The 15,759-nt window shown below is 38.1% G+C and overlaps 1 protein-coding gene across 2 annotated transcripts in view; it reads left to right on the top strand.

Moving 5' to 3' along the window:
• Positions 1-14,846, top strand: part of LOC146002816 (uncharacterized) — a 103,249-nt gene extending 88,403 nt beyond the window's left edge. For both annotated transcript variants that reach the window (XM_083140779.1, XM_083140778.1), the window contains exons 2-3: positions 6,337-8,123; positions 14,151-14,846. In XM_083140779.1, the coding sequence (XP_082996905.1) occupies positions 6,381-8,123; positions 14,151-14,324 (1,917 nt within the window). In that variant the 5' untranslated portion in view covers positions 6,337-6,380 and the 3' untranslated portion in view covers positions 14,325-14,846. The remainder of the gene's footprint in view (positions 1-6,336; positions 8,124-14,150) is intronic.
• Positions 14,847-15,759: the final 913 nt, after the last annotated feature.

Below are 15,759 nucleotides of genomic sequence, written 5' to 3'. Positions count from 1 at the left end.
GTTGGCTACACTCGCACCGGCGAAGAAACATCACCTTACAACCTACCATCCACGCAGCAATCCAGTCGACGGGAGGAAGAAATGCATTACAACTTCCCCTACGCGGGATCAAGCAGAGAAAGCAGACACCAATGATCGTTTCGTAAACAACAATCACCCAGCTATCAACAATCAAAGAAACAATACGGCTGCTGGCTGCAGCAAACCTACTTACGATAAACAAAGCTTTTCGACGATACGTGCAAAGAAAGAAAACAATTTAGCCTGCTACGATTTGAACATTCAAGAAACATTAAGCAAGCGCAGGGTTGCCAGTCAAATCGCACAACTCTTCGATCCGCTCGGAATTATTGGGCCTGTTATTGCACTGTTTAAACAATTTCTACAGAAACTATGGAAATTAAATGTATCCTAGGTCGATGAGTTACCTTCAAATGTATTAAACGAATGGAAGGCTTTACAAGCACAAATATGCCACATTTCCGACATTAAGGTTCCACGATGCATTTTACCTAGGGGGAAGATTATAAACATTCAAATCCACGGGTTTTCTGATGCGTCTGAGAGAATGTACGGCGCGTGCCTTTACGTCAGAACTGTAACTGCAGGAGGAGAAGTTAATTCACGGTTATTGTGCAGCAAAGGGAAAGTTGCGACGATTAAGAAAATTACTTTACCTCGCCTTGAACTGTGCGCAGCACTTATCTTGGCAAAATTAGTTAATAAAGTGATACCTTTATTGAATCTCCAAATAAACAAGGTATATTTATATACAGATTCGCAGATTGTTTTGGCATGGATTGCAAAGGACCCAGAGACATGGAAACCCTTTGTGGCAAATGGAGTGGCTCAAATACAGGAGTACACGCAGGTGTGTGATTGGCGGCATGTAAGGTCAAAGGATAATCCTGCTGATATGTTATCGAGAGGAGTCTAATGCCTGAAGCTAAAGGGAAACTCACTTTGGTTACAAGGACCAGCATTTCTAAGCCAATCAGATAAATATCCGAATTTAGCCATCAACGAGATCAGTTTTGGAATGAATCCACCTACAGAAGTACCAGAACGAAGGAAGGTGAAAATAACCTCATTGGTAACTACCCACAAATCAGATGAAATTCTTACGAGATTCTCTAACTTTTTGAGAATGATAAGAGTTATGGCACTTTGTCATATTTTCATTGATAATTGCAAGGGGCCCACGAAGAGAAATGTTTGTACTTCGAAACTGAATGCCAAGGATTTGCAACGAGCCACAGATACGTGCATTAAAGTAATGCAAGCCTTATTCTACGCGCAGGAAATAAGACTTGACACACAAGAGAGAAGTTTCACCAAACAGTGGAATAAAAGATCTGTATCTATTCCTCGACGCCGATTCCATTATTCGCATGGGCGGACGTTTACAAGAAAGCTCTAACTTTTTGAGAATGATAAGAGTTATGGCACTTTGTCATATTTCCATTGATAATTGCAAAGGGCCCACGAAGAGAAATGTTTGTACTTCGAAACTGAATGCCAAGGATTTGCAACGAGCCACAGATACGTGCATTAAAGTAACGCAAGCCTTATTCTACGCGCAGGAAATAAAAGACTTGACACACAAGAGAGAAGTTTCACCGAACAGCGGAATAAAAGATCTGTATCCATTTCTCGATGCCGATTCCATTATTCGCGTGGGCGGACGTTTACAAGAAAGCGATCTCGCTTTTGAGGCTAAACATCAGATAATCTTGCCTCCTAAGGCCCATTTTACACGGCTGTTAATTGAATACGAACATCGCAGATTACTTCATGCTGGAACACAGTTACTACTTTCCACTATCAGACAAAAATATTGGATCGTCCGGGGAAGACAAATAGTTAAGCACATCGTACACTATTGTATTAAATGCCATAGACTTAAATCAGAAGCTAGTAAACAACTGATGGGACATCTACCGGGGCACAGAATCCGAGCCGCTTATCCATTTATGTACAGTCGCATAGACTACGCGGTACCGATAAGGATAAAGACTGGAGCGCCAAGGAGCAAAGCGACGAGAAAATGTTTCATTGCACTTTTTGTGTGTTTTTCAACGAAGGCTGTACACGTTGAAATTGTTACAGATTTAACAACCGAAGCATTTTTAGCTGCATTGAAAAGATTTATATCTCGAAGAGGAAAATGTGCAGCCATTTACAGTGACAACGCCAGTACCTTTCGAGGTGCACACAGAGAACTTCAGGAACTACACAATATCTTTGAATCTACCCAGTTTCAAGATGTCATTCAAGACTACACTGCAAATGAGCACTTTGAATGGAAATTCATACTGCCAAGAGCGCCAAATTTCGGTGGACTCTGGGAAGCGGCGATTAAAGCGCTAAAACATCATCTACGAAGAGTGATGGGAAGCACCATACTAACCTACGAAGAGTTAGGTACGTTACTTTGCCAGATTGAAGCAATATTAAATTCAAGACCACTTTGCATTTTACCCGACGAATCAGATTACCAGATATTAACTCCAGGGCATTTTCTCATTGGCAGACCCATAACAACCTTTCCAGAACCTGACCTTACCCTCATACCTGACAATAGACTCAGCAGATACCTGCTGATACAGAAGATGAGAAGATCCATTTGGAAGCAGTGGAATAAAGAATACCTACATTCCCTTCAACAACGCCAGAAGTGGACATCCTCCACGAAGAACTTATCTCCAGGGACAGTTGTACTACTGAAGGAGGACGACGTACCCCCACTACAGTGGAAACTAGCTAAGGTGGAAGCGGTGCATCCTGGGAACGATGGACTAGTGCATGTAGTGACAGTGAAAGCGAAAGACGGAGTTTTTAGAAGAAGTGTTAGTAAAATTGTGCTCCTCCCCATAGGTAAAGATGGAGATTAGTTGAATTATGTTCATTCAACCGGGGGGAGTATGTTCGGGAATGAAAGCATTCTGCTGTGAGCCGTCTGCGGCGCATGCGCGTGCAGGGAATAGACTGACTACTTGCTCATGTGAGCTCGGCCGTGCAACATACTACGCGCGCGTCTCCTATTATCTACGATATTAGACAGTTGTAATTACGGTTCTACATACCAATATGTATTCTTTAGTATTATAAATATTCTAAAATCTAAATAGATGTACCGTGTTATTCATCTGGTAGAACTACGCCTAAGGTAAAACAGTTAACTTAAATAACCAGAGTTTGAACGAATTATAAGTCGGTCATTACCACAACACTCCCAACAACATGAAAACTGATCGCAGGAAGAATCGCCCGATAAGCGGCAACACAGAGATAAACGTTTTCTGTTGCTAGATAACCAGGGCTTGAGTCACAGATTAGATATGCTTGAGCACTGGGACGATTTTGATTGGCTCGCATGCCAGCAACCCACCCTCCCGCAGTAACGTAGACCCGCTTTCTCCACGTGCTTCCCAAGCGTCAATACCAAATTAATTTTGCGGCAGGTATAATAAATACCCAGATTAGGACCTGTTCTAGTAAAAAATGCATCTTTTCTCATCCACATTAATAATAAGAAACATGCAAATGATGTATTGTTTGCATGAACCACTTAGCACACATTAAAAATAATCTCTAGAATATCCAGGGCTTGAAAAATCCAGGTCGCCATGGCGACTAAAAGTTTCAGCCTCGCGACTGTGATCTTATGCTGTAATATGTATGAAATTTTTATGATGATAAGTTAGAAAATGTTTTTTTTTTTTAAAAAAAAAAACAATGTTGTGAACATTCCAGAGAGTCAGTAATAATTTCTTACCCTTTGTCCCCAAACACCCGCATTTCCTGTTTTCTCGAATGATTTAGCGATGTTTTGAATACCGTGATGCTCAACTTCTGTATACAGAGTGCTTCAAAAGTTGCACAACCCAAACTTTGAAAGTGTATATCATGAAAACCGTAAGAGATATTTACACCGGGTTTTCTGCATTATAATGTCTCATCCATTGAGATATTTTTCAATGCTTAAAATTATCAGTTTTCTCCATTTAGATAAATTAATAACTGGTGGAAGGCAGCGTTAACATTTTTCCAGAAATGCACTTTTGAATGAGAAAAATACATAAGAAATTATCGAAGGGTCATAAATAGAGGTCTGATGACTGATGCCATGTCAAACTGTCATTTGCGACCAATATTGGTCATGTGCAACATTTGATGGATTTTTTAATGGCGATTTTATGGGTTAAGTGAATAAGTGCCATTTTTGGGACATGGCAATGCTAGCAGGTCAAAATATTGTCAACAGAAGCACGCCACAATTGCTACATGTGCCAGATGTTAATGCTTTTTTTGCTGAACATTTCTACGTAGTACATTTCCTCTGTGTCCCTAATCTTCAATAATTTACATCTCTACGGTGGGAGGAACCAGGCAATGTCGAAGTCTACTGTGTTTCAAAGGCAACGATTCCATGCAGCGATAGCGAAAAATCAGGTGAGGCCAGGCTGGCTCGGTAACTCAGTGGTTAGAGCAATGGCACGGTATATCAAAGACCCGTGTTCGAGTCCTGGTCAAACCTGCATTTTCCGCTGAAAATTTCTACATTGTTGAAAATCAATTCTCAGATGTTTTCAGCAAATTTACAATATTTTTTTTAAAATAATGTAATTGCTTTTATTTGGATACATGCTAACATAAATATATTAACCCAGTGATAGCATACATGATTAGTTCAGTACAGAAAACCTGGTGTAAATACCTCTTACAGTTTTCATGATATACATTTTCAAAGTTTGGGTTGTACGAGTTTTGAAACACTCTGTAGTATGCACAATTGATAGTATGTAGTTTCCTGGCGCCTGATTTTCAGAGCTGGTGCCAAGCTTTGAAGAAAAATTTTCGAGCACTGAGAATATCTATGAAACTGTCTTCCTGGATATCCTATGGATGTCTACACTGGAAAAAGTTGACTGGAGAAATAAGTCTGACATCTTCTGCAGCCAAACTACTACTATTAATATATATATATATATATATATATATGACTGTTTCTAAGATATTAAAGCTATACATGTAATTTTAATGGTCCAGTTTCTAGAAATACAGTATTTATTGTGCACACCACCATTATCTATCTGTACTTAAAAAAAAAATATTCAAATTTAAATTTCAAAGCTTTTTGTTGTATCTTTCAATCCTGTATTAAGGGATACAATATAGCATGCAGAATTTGTGTGTGTGTGTGTGTGTTTAATATTCCAAGCAGTTACCGATGCTATGTTTACTTCTAATTCTAGCAACAACAGGGAGCTGAATGTGCCTGTATATATAAATAAAAAAATAAAAAATAAAAATAATATATGAAACCCATTTTTGTACAGAAGATTTTTAAAATTTTAACAATAGAATGTTGTATAATTTAGCTTAACTTTGACAGCATACCGGATATCCATATCTGTTGGATATACAGAAGACATCAATTAGATAAGGGCATTTGTGTGCTGTATAGGGGGTTATTGTCAACACTTTTAGATAGCCCAATGCCAAACAAATCCCATGGATATTAAATTTTAGGTGTCTCCATTTCTGAATAAACTATGTACATATGCTAAATATACTAAATTGGATGAGTTATTAATATCCTCTTTAGAAATTTAAAAGTATCTCTTGGATATCCAGAAATATATCTAAAATGATATCTAATGAATATCCATGGATGTGAAACTGACATTGTTGATATTCAATGGATATTCCTTGGAGATGTGTGTTACATGGAAAGATTTGTCATTTCAGGTTTTCTTTTACAGCCCATTTGATGTTGACTTCCAAATAATCATAGTTTTTCTCCTTTATACTAAATGAGCAAACAGAAGTGCTTTCATTTCTTTCCTTATTCTCTGCACCACCTCTGCTAATTACATCCATTGTAATTACTGATGCTGAACTATTTTTTGTCCCATTGTCTCTATCTCCTTCCTCTATTTTTCCCTCTCTCTCTCTCTCTCTCTCTCTCTCTCTCTCTCTCTTTGTGTGTGTGTGTGTGTGCGCAGATATTAATAGATAATTTTAGTAAGTAATGACAAAAGTTCATACATTCTTTTGTAGTGTGAGTATTTTTTATGCTGATGTGCCTCTGATCTGGGTCATCAAGAAAAATTAATTTGTAAATGTCACCACTGTATTGTTTCATTTTTGTTCATATTCCCCACATATGTCTAAATTAATAGAACTTCAGTGCGATTGTTAAAATATGACAATGAGCATTATTGAAAAAAGGTTGAATGCATTGTACATTAGTGCAAATGTTAGAGTACATTCATGTAAATGTAATGATAGCATGAAGTGGAAATGATTACTTTTCCTGTTCTCTTGCAGATTGTTGGGAAAACTGACTTTCGTGATTGATTGATACATGCGCCATGGCTACAAATTCACCATTAAGTCCTGAACTGCAGGGTGAGGTGTTTCGTCACATTGACCACCTAATGATGAAGAAGAAGATTCCTCGAAGGATATTGCTTGAAGGTGTGAATTTGGAAGATGAGCTGGAAGATGTTGAAAGTGGTTTCGAAGATGACAGGAAGAGTCCAACATCTTTGCATATCGCAGACTATAACAATGTGGATACAAAAGTGGAAAACCACTTTATTCCAAAGCCGCTATCAAACGGATATAATCACGTTGAACCAAAAGTGGAAGTAACGGCCAAGCTTAATCGTAGCAAACAACGTGGCCAGGGAGATTTCAAGGAAGAAAGAGATGAAGAAAAGATTATAAAGGTGAAGCGAGAAGTATACGAGTCCTCAGAGGAATACAGGGTGTCACATATTCCAGTAATAGGTAACAATAATAGTGTCAGTGTTAGACTTTATGAACGTTTGGAATCTTTATCGTGCCCTTTCACTTGGGGACTAAGAGGAAGTGCGTTGTGTGGGACACACGAGGGGATGATCCATTACTTACGGTCAAGAGAAGAGAACTTCAAAATGGCTGAAGAGGATGTCTTCAGGAAATTTGTGTTGAGCATAGTTTTGACGTACGAACATTCAGAGATAGGGGCTTACGTGACAGCATCCTGGCATTTGACGGAGATGAGAAAGTTTCTTAAAGATAAATCCCTCGCAGGTATAAGAGAAGGAGCGGAATATGTTGTGGATGCATGCCAGGCGCATGTTATGTTCCTGCAGGCAACTGAAAATAACATGAATAAGTTGGCAGAGTCTCTAAATAATATTGATTTCAAAGACCATCTTACACCTCGAGAAACAGGTGCCGTCGACTGGGATGGGGTAGAGACTTTCATAAAGAGCATAAAACTTTACGATGATCTGCCAATCACCGTGAAGGCTACGGTTCTTGCTCTCAAAGGTTCGACATTAATGGAATATGGGTACCATGGTACAAAGAAAGCTGTAGATGTTATCAGGGAAGCCATATCGCTAGATCCAACCAACGGAGAATGGCACTTTCTGTTGGGGAAAACACTGGGACGTGTTCGTCGATCGGAACACTTGGATGCTCCAGCAACAAAAGAGGAATTAAATGCCCTCGAAGCAGCATTGGTGTACGGTTCCAGCCCTGCATGTATGGTTCACCTGGCAAACACTTATCTGAACGTTCACAATTCCATGAGGAGGCTAGGGAAGAAGGTAAAAGAACTGGATGAACTTCTGGAGCAGGCGCTGCTGCTTTTTCAAAAAGCTCTCAAAACTGATCCAAACTGTCCCTTGGTCAACGCACGATGTGCCAAAGGCCTGTGGGGTCTTCCACGTCCCTTCAAAGATATGGGCCTTGCTAAGGAATGCCTCGACAGAGCTCTTAAACTGGCACCAAACAACAGCCTGGTCAACCACTACGCAGGACTCTTTCATGAACTCTGCAAGCAATATGGTGAAGCTGAAAAACATTACATCAGAGCTTCTTCTGGAGGTTCCAACTTTCCAGCAGACATGAATTTATTTACGCTTCAGTATTGGAAGAAGAGTATGGATCCTGTGGCACGATTAGATGAGCTGATTGAGAAGTATTCAGAAGTTCACTACAAAGTGTTGCTACATATCCACAAAGGTTCTTATTACTACCATGTGAAGCACAACTTCCAGCAAGCTATCCGGGAATGGTTGAAAGCTATTGAACTTGATGCAGACAGTGATCAATTGACAGTAAGTACTCATTCTTTTTCTACAATTATTTTCTATCTGTGTAACATTTGATAAAGATTGCTTACCTGACTTACTCATGTGGAAATGGTACAGCATGCCATAGGCACATCTTGTTAATATTAGGGTGTACCCAAAGTTAAGAATTGCCTGACTCTGTGGCCGAGTGGTTAGCACATTGCGCTGCGACGCTAAGGGTCCCGGGTTCAAATTCCGCTCGGGCTTTGTTATTTGTGAATGTCCATTCATCAATTTCATCACTCATCCCCATCTTCGCAAATTAGCCAAGAGGTACAAAACGCGAAGTAAAATAAACTAAATCAATCAATCTACCAAAGTTAACAATTAGCAGGTCCATGTTTGGTTTCATTGGAGTTCTACTTTGCAATCATACGTGCAAAGTTTTCCTCCAATGACTTCATTAAACATAGTTGATGGTTTCTGTAATGCAATGTAGGCTCAATAGGGAATTTTATTTTGTTAATTTTTGTAATGTTTGCGAGAGGATTGAAGTTTGAAAATGACCTACCTACTTTCTAATGATGAATGAAATAAAGTGCAGGTTGCTCTAGTAAATCAATTTTATTTTTAGTTATACAGTGCATACACAAAAAAATGGTGCAGTTTAAAAAGTTAATAAAAAAGTTATTTCTCACATTACATGGGCACAACATACACTATCATCAGCGGAAACTGTCCAAGTTTCTTATGTGTTAATTACAATCCTTCAATATGTGCAACCTGGGTAACACGACACACATCCACACTGTAATCAAGCTCATCCCAGACTTGGTGTAGCATGTCCATTGTATTGGCCTGCAGTGCATGAGTCATCCTATCACAAAGTTGGGTAGACATGGGCAATGGTGATACATAAACACTACCTTAAGCAAGCCCTCAAAGCATGAAATCACATGGTGTAACAGGGGAGAAGGTTTTTGCTGCACGTCTGATCCAGAGCTGTAAAAGAACACCATTGAGAAGCACTCACACGTTCCTGTGAAAATTGGGGGAGGGAGAGCTCTGTTCAGTTGTAGACATGATTGGTATTCAGTTGGGACACCCTGCTTGAAGTCCCTCTAGCCACCGACTAGCAGGGACTTCACTGAAATGCCTCGCACACTCCTTAAATTTGTCATCAGACACATGAGGTTGGCCAGGACCTTTGCTTTCACACAAGCATCAAATTTCCACAAACTATTGGTACCACCTGGTTATGTTATTCTTGTGTGGTGCATCTTTTTTAAACCACGCACTAAACTCATGCTGCACCGTAAACACAGATATGTACACCTCAAAATGGAACAAACAGAAGGCCTTCTCCTGCTGTGAAGCCTCCCAGTTAGCATGAGAATCGAACTGTTGGTAGCGTATCACACACTTGGACAGTTTCCGCTGCTGACTGTGTATATTGGTTGCACTTGTGTAAGGTGAGAAATAAATTTGGTATTAATTTTTGTAACCGCACCATTCTTTTGTGTATACCCTGTATTATTCTTTGTTTATGGAAAATTTTAAGGGCAGCACAGGATACCACATTAGTATGAAAATTCAGATATTCAATTATCAAAATTTCTTGCTTCCATAATGGAAGTTTTGACAATCCAAATCCCTTTGTCTTAGTGTGCTCATGTGTTCATTTTTAAAGTTCAACAGTATTAAATCAAGGTAAACTATGTGTGGATGTGTTCCTTAAGTTAATATAGCACACAGAAAATCAAGAAATATCATACAAGCACATACAGTTTTTTCAACATAATCTAAAACATGGGCAGTGTTCACTGCTACAGACATCATCTCTGACTGCACACTCCACACCACATTTGTCGATAGATATTCATATCATAGTACAAGAAAAATGCACATATTCATGGTGCCTACAAAATCTCTGCCTAAAAATTTGGCGATTCTTCATGTATTAATAATTGAACCTGTGGAGCAGCCTCGACACATCTATTTAATAATAGAAAAGGTCAGAAAACTCCAATTTGCAAGATGCTTGCTACACATGGACAGTCTCTCGGGGCTATTGATGCAGACTAACACAGAGAAAGTTTATTCACACGATGCTGTACTGCATACAAAATGTCTTATGCCAAGAAGTAGTGAGAAGAGTGCCTTCATAGTTCATTCTAACTTTATATAATTCTTCAAAGGTATCGGGGATATCCACTTTCTTCAGATATGTATCATCAACAAATGATTCCTCTTTTGGTAGAATGATGATTCTAGAGGCTGATATATACACAATGAGAGCTGATCAACAAAGAGTGAGACAGATTTTTTTTGTACAGATGTTTATTACTCTGTTGCAAGGGTTACATGGAGTTTTTTCCAAAGTAGTGCCCCCCCCCGACTTGAATGCACTTATGACAACGTTTCTGCCAGTCTGTAAACATGTGATGTAAGCCATTCTTTGTGAGATCCTTCAGAATCCCCTCACGTTTTTTCAGCAATACTTGAGAGTCCACAAAACAATGAATTGACTTTGAGTGCAGGAAACAGACAAAAGTTACAGGGGGCTACCTCGGGGATTTATGTGGGGCATGTGGCACCCGGGTGATGTTGAATTTTGTCAAATACCTATGCCATGACATGATTTGCCACATGAGGTCGTGCATCGTCATGATGAAGTCACCATCTATTCTGATGAAGTTGTGGTCGTTTCTTTGCAATATGCCTCCTCAGTGTCTCCAACATTGACGTCTAGTATTCTGCTGTAATGGTAGCGTGCAGAGGACCTGTGTGCTGGTACAGCAATCTCTTAGAGTCAAAGAAAGTTATCACCACCATCTTACCTACAGATGGAACAACTGTCGCCTCTTTTGGTGTTGGAGACCCTGGTAATTTCCATACTGTGTTGGCTTGTTTTCCTTCTGGGTCATAGTGGTGCACCCACGACTACTCGTAGTCATTGTGTATTATGCAAAATGCATGCAGTGCTTAGAACAAAGAGCATTGCTGCCAAACAAAGGATCCGATGGTGCTGCTATCTCTGGGTATTATGTATAAAGCCCCACTCTTTTCCAATATTCACATTACAAATATGTAACGATGCAGGATGCTGTGAAAAAAAAAGAATATCAGTCTCACTCTTTGTTAATCAGCCCTCGTACATTCATTTTTGTTAGGCTAAGGCTAAATTGAAGGCACTCTGCTGATATATTATGTAACTAAACTTAATGGTACAACAGCCCTTTGAGCCAAGGCCTTCCAAGAGGTTTCCCATTATGTGATGCATGCTCAGCGCATGGTGTCCATAGCCACTGTTTTCAGGATTACAAGACTCAACACTGTTACTTCTTCTTTCCAAGTAACTCCTCGACAAATGTTAACAGGACTCTGGGTAAACATCAACATTTTTTGATCTCCCACCGGAAATCTAATCCACTACAGCTCACACCTGGTCTGGCCATAAGTATTCTTTATTGTAAGGGTCCATTCATCATTTTCACATAATCATCACTCATCCTCAAAATCTCAATTAGACAAAAGTGCCAGAAAAGCAACACAGTAATGTGTGCTTGAAATAGGTGCATTGAATTCGTATCTTTAATTCTGTAGATGGAACTAGCTAATCTTATATTCTGATGCTTCAAGGCTATTTCTTCAACAACAGTGTCACAACCTAAAATTGCAAGTTTATTTCCTGCTGTAGTATCAACTTGCCACAAATTTCATCTAGTGATGATCATTCTATTTGCTATCATATTATAAATGCAGGGATTGTATTTCACAGCACTAGATATTGCATTGCACCTTAGATTTGTATTGAAGATTAAACAAAATAGTTTTTCCATGTAAGTAACGCCCATTTTACAATTGTTGCCTTTGTTATACATTTGTACAGCTAATAGAAAAATTAAGTAACTGATCTAAATTTTAAATTTTTGAATGTTAAAACTAGAAACTATCATACACATGGCTCGAAATATCTCAGTTGCCAGGTCGCCATGGTGGCTGAAAATTTTAGCCTGGCGACTGTGATCTTTTTCTGTAATATTGCCGGTTTTTTTTTCCATCAAGTTTGCATGTACGAAATTTTGAAGATTCTAAGTTCAAATTGCAGTACAGTGTAAGTTAGAAAATGTTTCTTTTCTTATCAATGTTGTGAACATTCCATAGAGTTAGTAACAATTTCTTACCCTTTGTCCCCCAACACCCCATATCCTGCTTTCTCAAATAATTTAGCGATGTTTTGAATACTGTGATGCTCAACATCTTATGCAGAGTGTTACAAAAGTCTCACAACCCAAACTTTGGAAATGTGTATCATGAAAACTGTAAGAGATATTTACACCGGGTTTTCTGCATTATAAAGCCTCATCCATTGGGATATTTTTCAATGCTTAAAATTATCAGTTCACCCCATACAGAAAATTATATAAATTAATAACTGACGGAAAGCAGCATTCAAATTTTTCCAGAGATGAACTTCTAAGTGAGAAAGATATGTAAGAAATTATCAAAGGGTCATAATTAGACACTTGATGACTGATGGCATGTCAGTCTGTCATTTTCAACCAATATTGGTCATGTGCAACATTTGATGAATTTTTGACTGGCGATTTTATGGGTTGAGTGAAAAGCGCCATTTTTGGGACATATCTCCTCCGTATGTGGTAACACTAGCAGGTCTAAATATTTCCAACAGTTGCATGCAACATGTGTCTAAGTATTGCTAGACATTTACGTGAAAAATCAAGATTTTGTGCCGAAATTGGACTCTTGAGAGAATCCTAGGCTGCCCCTGGTTACATTGTTCTCTTCGCTCACTGTGCCTGTTTTTTTTTAATTCAGTCAGCATGGCATATTCATTGGAGCAGTGCGTGTGCATTGCTGAAGAGTATTTTACTACTCATTCTTACACTCATGTGCAAGAGGTTTTCCAATAAAAATGCCCTAACAAATGATCACACAAATTGTTTAAGAGTTTGTATTTATTGTTGAAAATCAGTTCTCAGGATGTTTTCAGCAAATTAACAATCTACTTAAAAATAATGTAATTGTTCTTATTTAGATAGATGCTAACATAAATTTATGAACCCAGTGATAGCCTACAGGATTAGTTTAGTGCATAAAACCCGCTGTAAATATATCTTACAATTTTCATGATATTACATTTTCAAAGTTTGGATTGCGTGACTTTTGAAACATACTGTAGTTTGCACAATTACTAGTAGGTGGTTTCCTGCTGCCTGATTTTCAGAGCTGGCGCCTAGCTTTGAAATATTTTTTTTCGAGCACTGATCATATGTAATATGAAATTAGCAAGTGAAATCTTACCATTGCTTTATCTATATTAGAGGCAACCCACTATTTCATTGAAATTCTTAATTTTATTATTTTTAATTAAAATAAGATGCATCAGAACAGAAAGAGTTCTTGCAGTTGTCTTATTTTCATGAAGATTTGATGTTAACAAATGTTTAGAATGACAACATGTGAAAGAAAAAAAAAAAGAAAAAAACTTGCAGGTAAATGTAAATTTAATCAATATGCGAGTAAATAGGTAAATGTTAATTTGCTGTATGCAAACATGTGAATGTATGGAAACTAAATTGTTCTGTATTCTTCATGAAAATATACAGTGTCTCCTACTTCCTACTTTACCTGGCATTTTGGCGAAAAGGTTGATTCGACAGAAGATATTGCAAGAAAACAAGACCTGTACGAAGTTCATACTTTGAGGATGTGAGGGGGGAAGAAAGTATGATGCCAGGGTATTGGCTGAGCGACATGTTGAATGGCAATTGGTTGCCCTGGGTCTACCATGCATTCCATTATGGCTCGGCTGAGAATTTGACTGGATGTGTCAACAAGGAATTGTTGGCATTTGCGTTGTTCATGTGAATTGCGAACAGAGTAGGTGGGAAATGTACCATTACACTTTAGTTCATGTTTTGTTATGATGTCTGTCAAATTTATCACCAAAATGCCATGTAAAGTAAGTGGGATACCCTTTATTTAATACTGTGGTATTTGTTCATTGAGAAAACTTGAATTATTGTATAAACTTTACATTTTCAGAAATACTGTGACATATTTGACAGGAAGAGACATGTGAATGTCTACAAACTGATGAGAACCGAAATTGAATTGGCTCTGAGAAGAACCTACAATCCAGTGACAAGAAGTTTTTTCCAAAATGCTTTGGAATTAGTAGAGAAAAATGAACGTGCTGTGAAGCAGCGCTGCCATTAAATGTACTTGCCAATTACATTTAATACTTTTGTACAATAGACTGCAGTCTTGTAGCTTATATTTGGTGCATTTGAACCAAAGATAACCTCCCTAATTTTTTTACTCCTTTACATCATTTTTTAATATGAATGTGGTAAAGAACTTGTTTGCTGATTTAGATCCTTAAATTTTTGTCATCCTTCCAGTGTACAGAAAGTGGTAGTAACTATATAGTGCACAATTTCAGGATAGTTGGTTTGATATTTTATAATATCACAAAGATAGTATTTTGAGGAATATGAAAGAACATTCAGAATTGCAGACATCACATGTAGATAGTGTGATAGTGAATTGTACTTTGGACTTCTAATGAGTGTTTAGGTAAACAAATTAAAAGTGTTTAAGTATTCTGAAAACTATTAATAACTAAAATATAAATTTCTGTTCAAAGGCTGTCAGTGTTCTTTAATATTGTTTTATTTTTCTTTATTTGTAACCAAGAGTTTTGTACTTAATTTGCAGTAATATACACTCTTCTGCAAATTCTGCTGTTTCATTTTTTACGTAAGTTCATGAAAGGATACATAGTTAAAGAGATATGCCTCAGTTTTTACAGGTTTTCAGACAGACAACTTTTCAGAATTACAAGAAGAGTGATTGTAGCTAATCAGAAACTATATGCTACAAGAATAAGAACAGTAAATTAGTATGTAAAGCAGTAGTAGTCCTTACTTTATATGTCAGTGTAATATTAATTTTTTAGACTCCGAAAGTTATATTTAGAACATATTATTGTATGCCTACAAATAAAACCTGTAGCTATAATAGACATTCATTATTAATAACTTAATTTGTTACACATACTCAAAAGAGGTACTTTTTCTGCAAAGAGATCTTAACAGCTTGGGAATTTGAGTTTGGGATGGGACTTCGTGTAGCAGGGGCAATTCCTCCATGTAGGAACTTCCTACAGTTCATTTATGCTTGCTTATAGTTCTCTACTTTTTAGGAGCTTAATAATAATACGTGTTATAAAATTATGAGCGCAATGTATGTACAATTGACTAGGTTAGCTACTGTCAAGAGTTGACTGGTGCCGCTCCTTCCAGCCGCAGCTCAAAGATGATGGACACACAGGCCTGGCTGCCGCTCACTGAGGAACATCGGTAAGTCATCCTACAGACAGATGGGTGAGGAGTGGAAAAGGGGAAAAGGTTGAAGTTGTTAAACATCCATCGAGGGGTTCCTCAATCAGGGGTGCCAACCCCAACAAAATGGCACTAAACATAGCACAGTTTGATCTTCGTTGGCCCTTACCATCCTGCTTTTGGCATAATGGTCAAATCTAACATAAACTGCAAACGCGAGTCCCTGGGAGAGGGAAATCGAATTCAAAAGAGTAGGTTTTCAGGAAATAGAAATAAAATTACATCCAAATCTTATTTATACTTCACCA

Source organism: Lepisma saccharinum, chromosome 19, assembly GCF_977018435.1.
Source record: "Lepisma saccharinum chromosome 19, izLepSacc3.1, whole genome shotgun sequence".
NCBI lineage: Eukaryota > Metazoa > Arthropoda > Insecta > Zygentoma > Lepismatidae > Lepisma > Lepisma saccharinum.
This window is presented reverse-complemented; position numbering and strand designations above follow the sequence as displayed.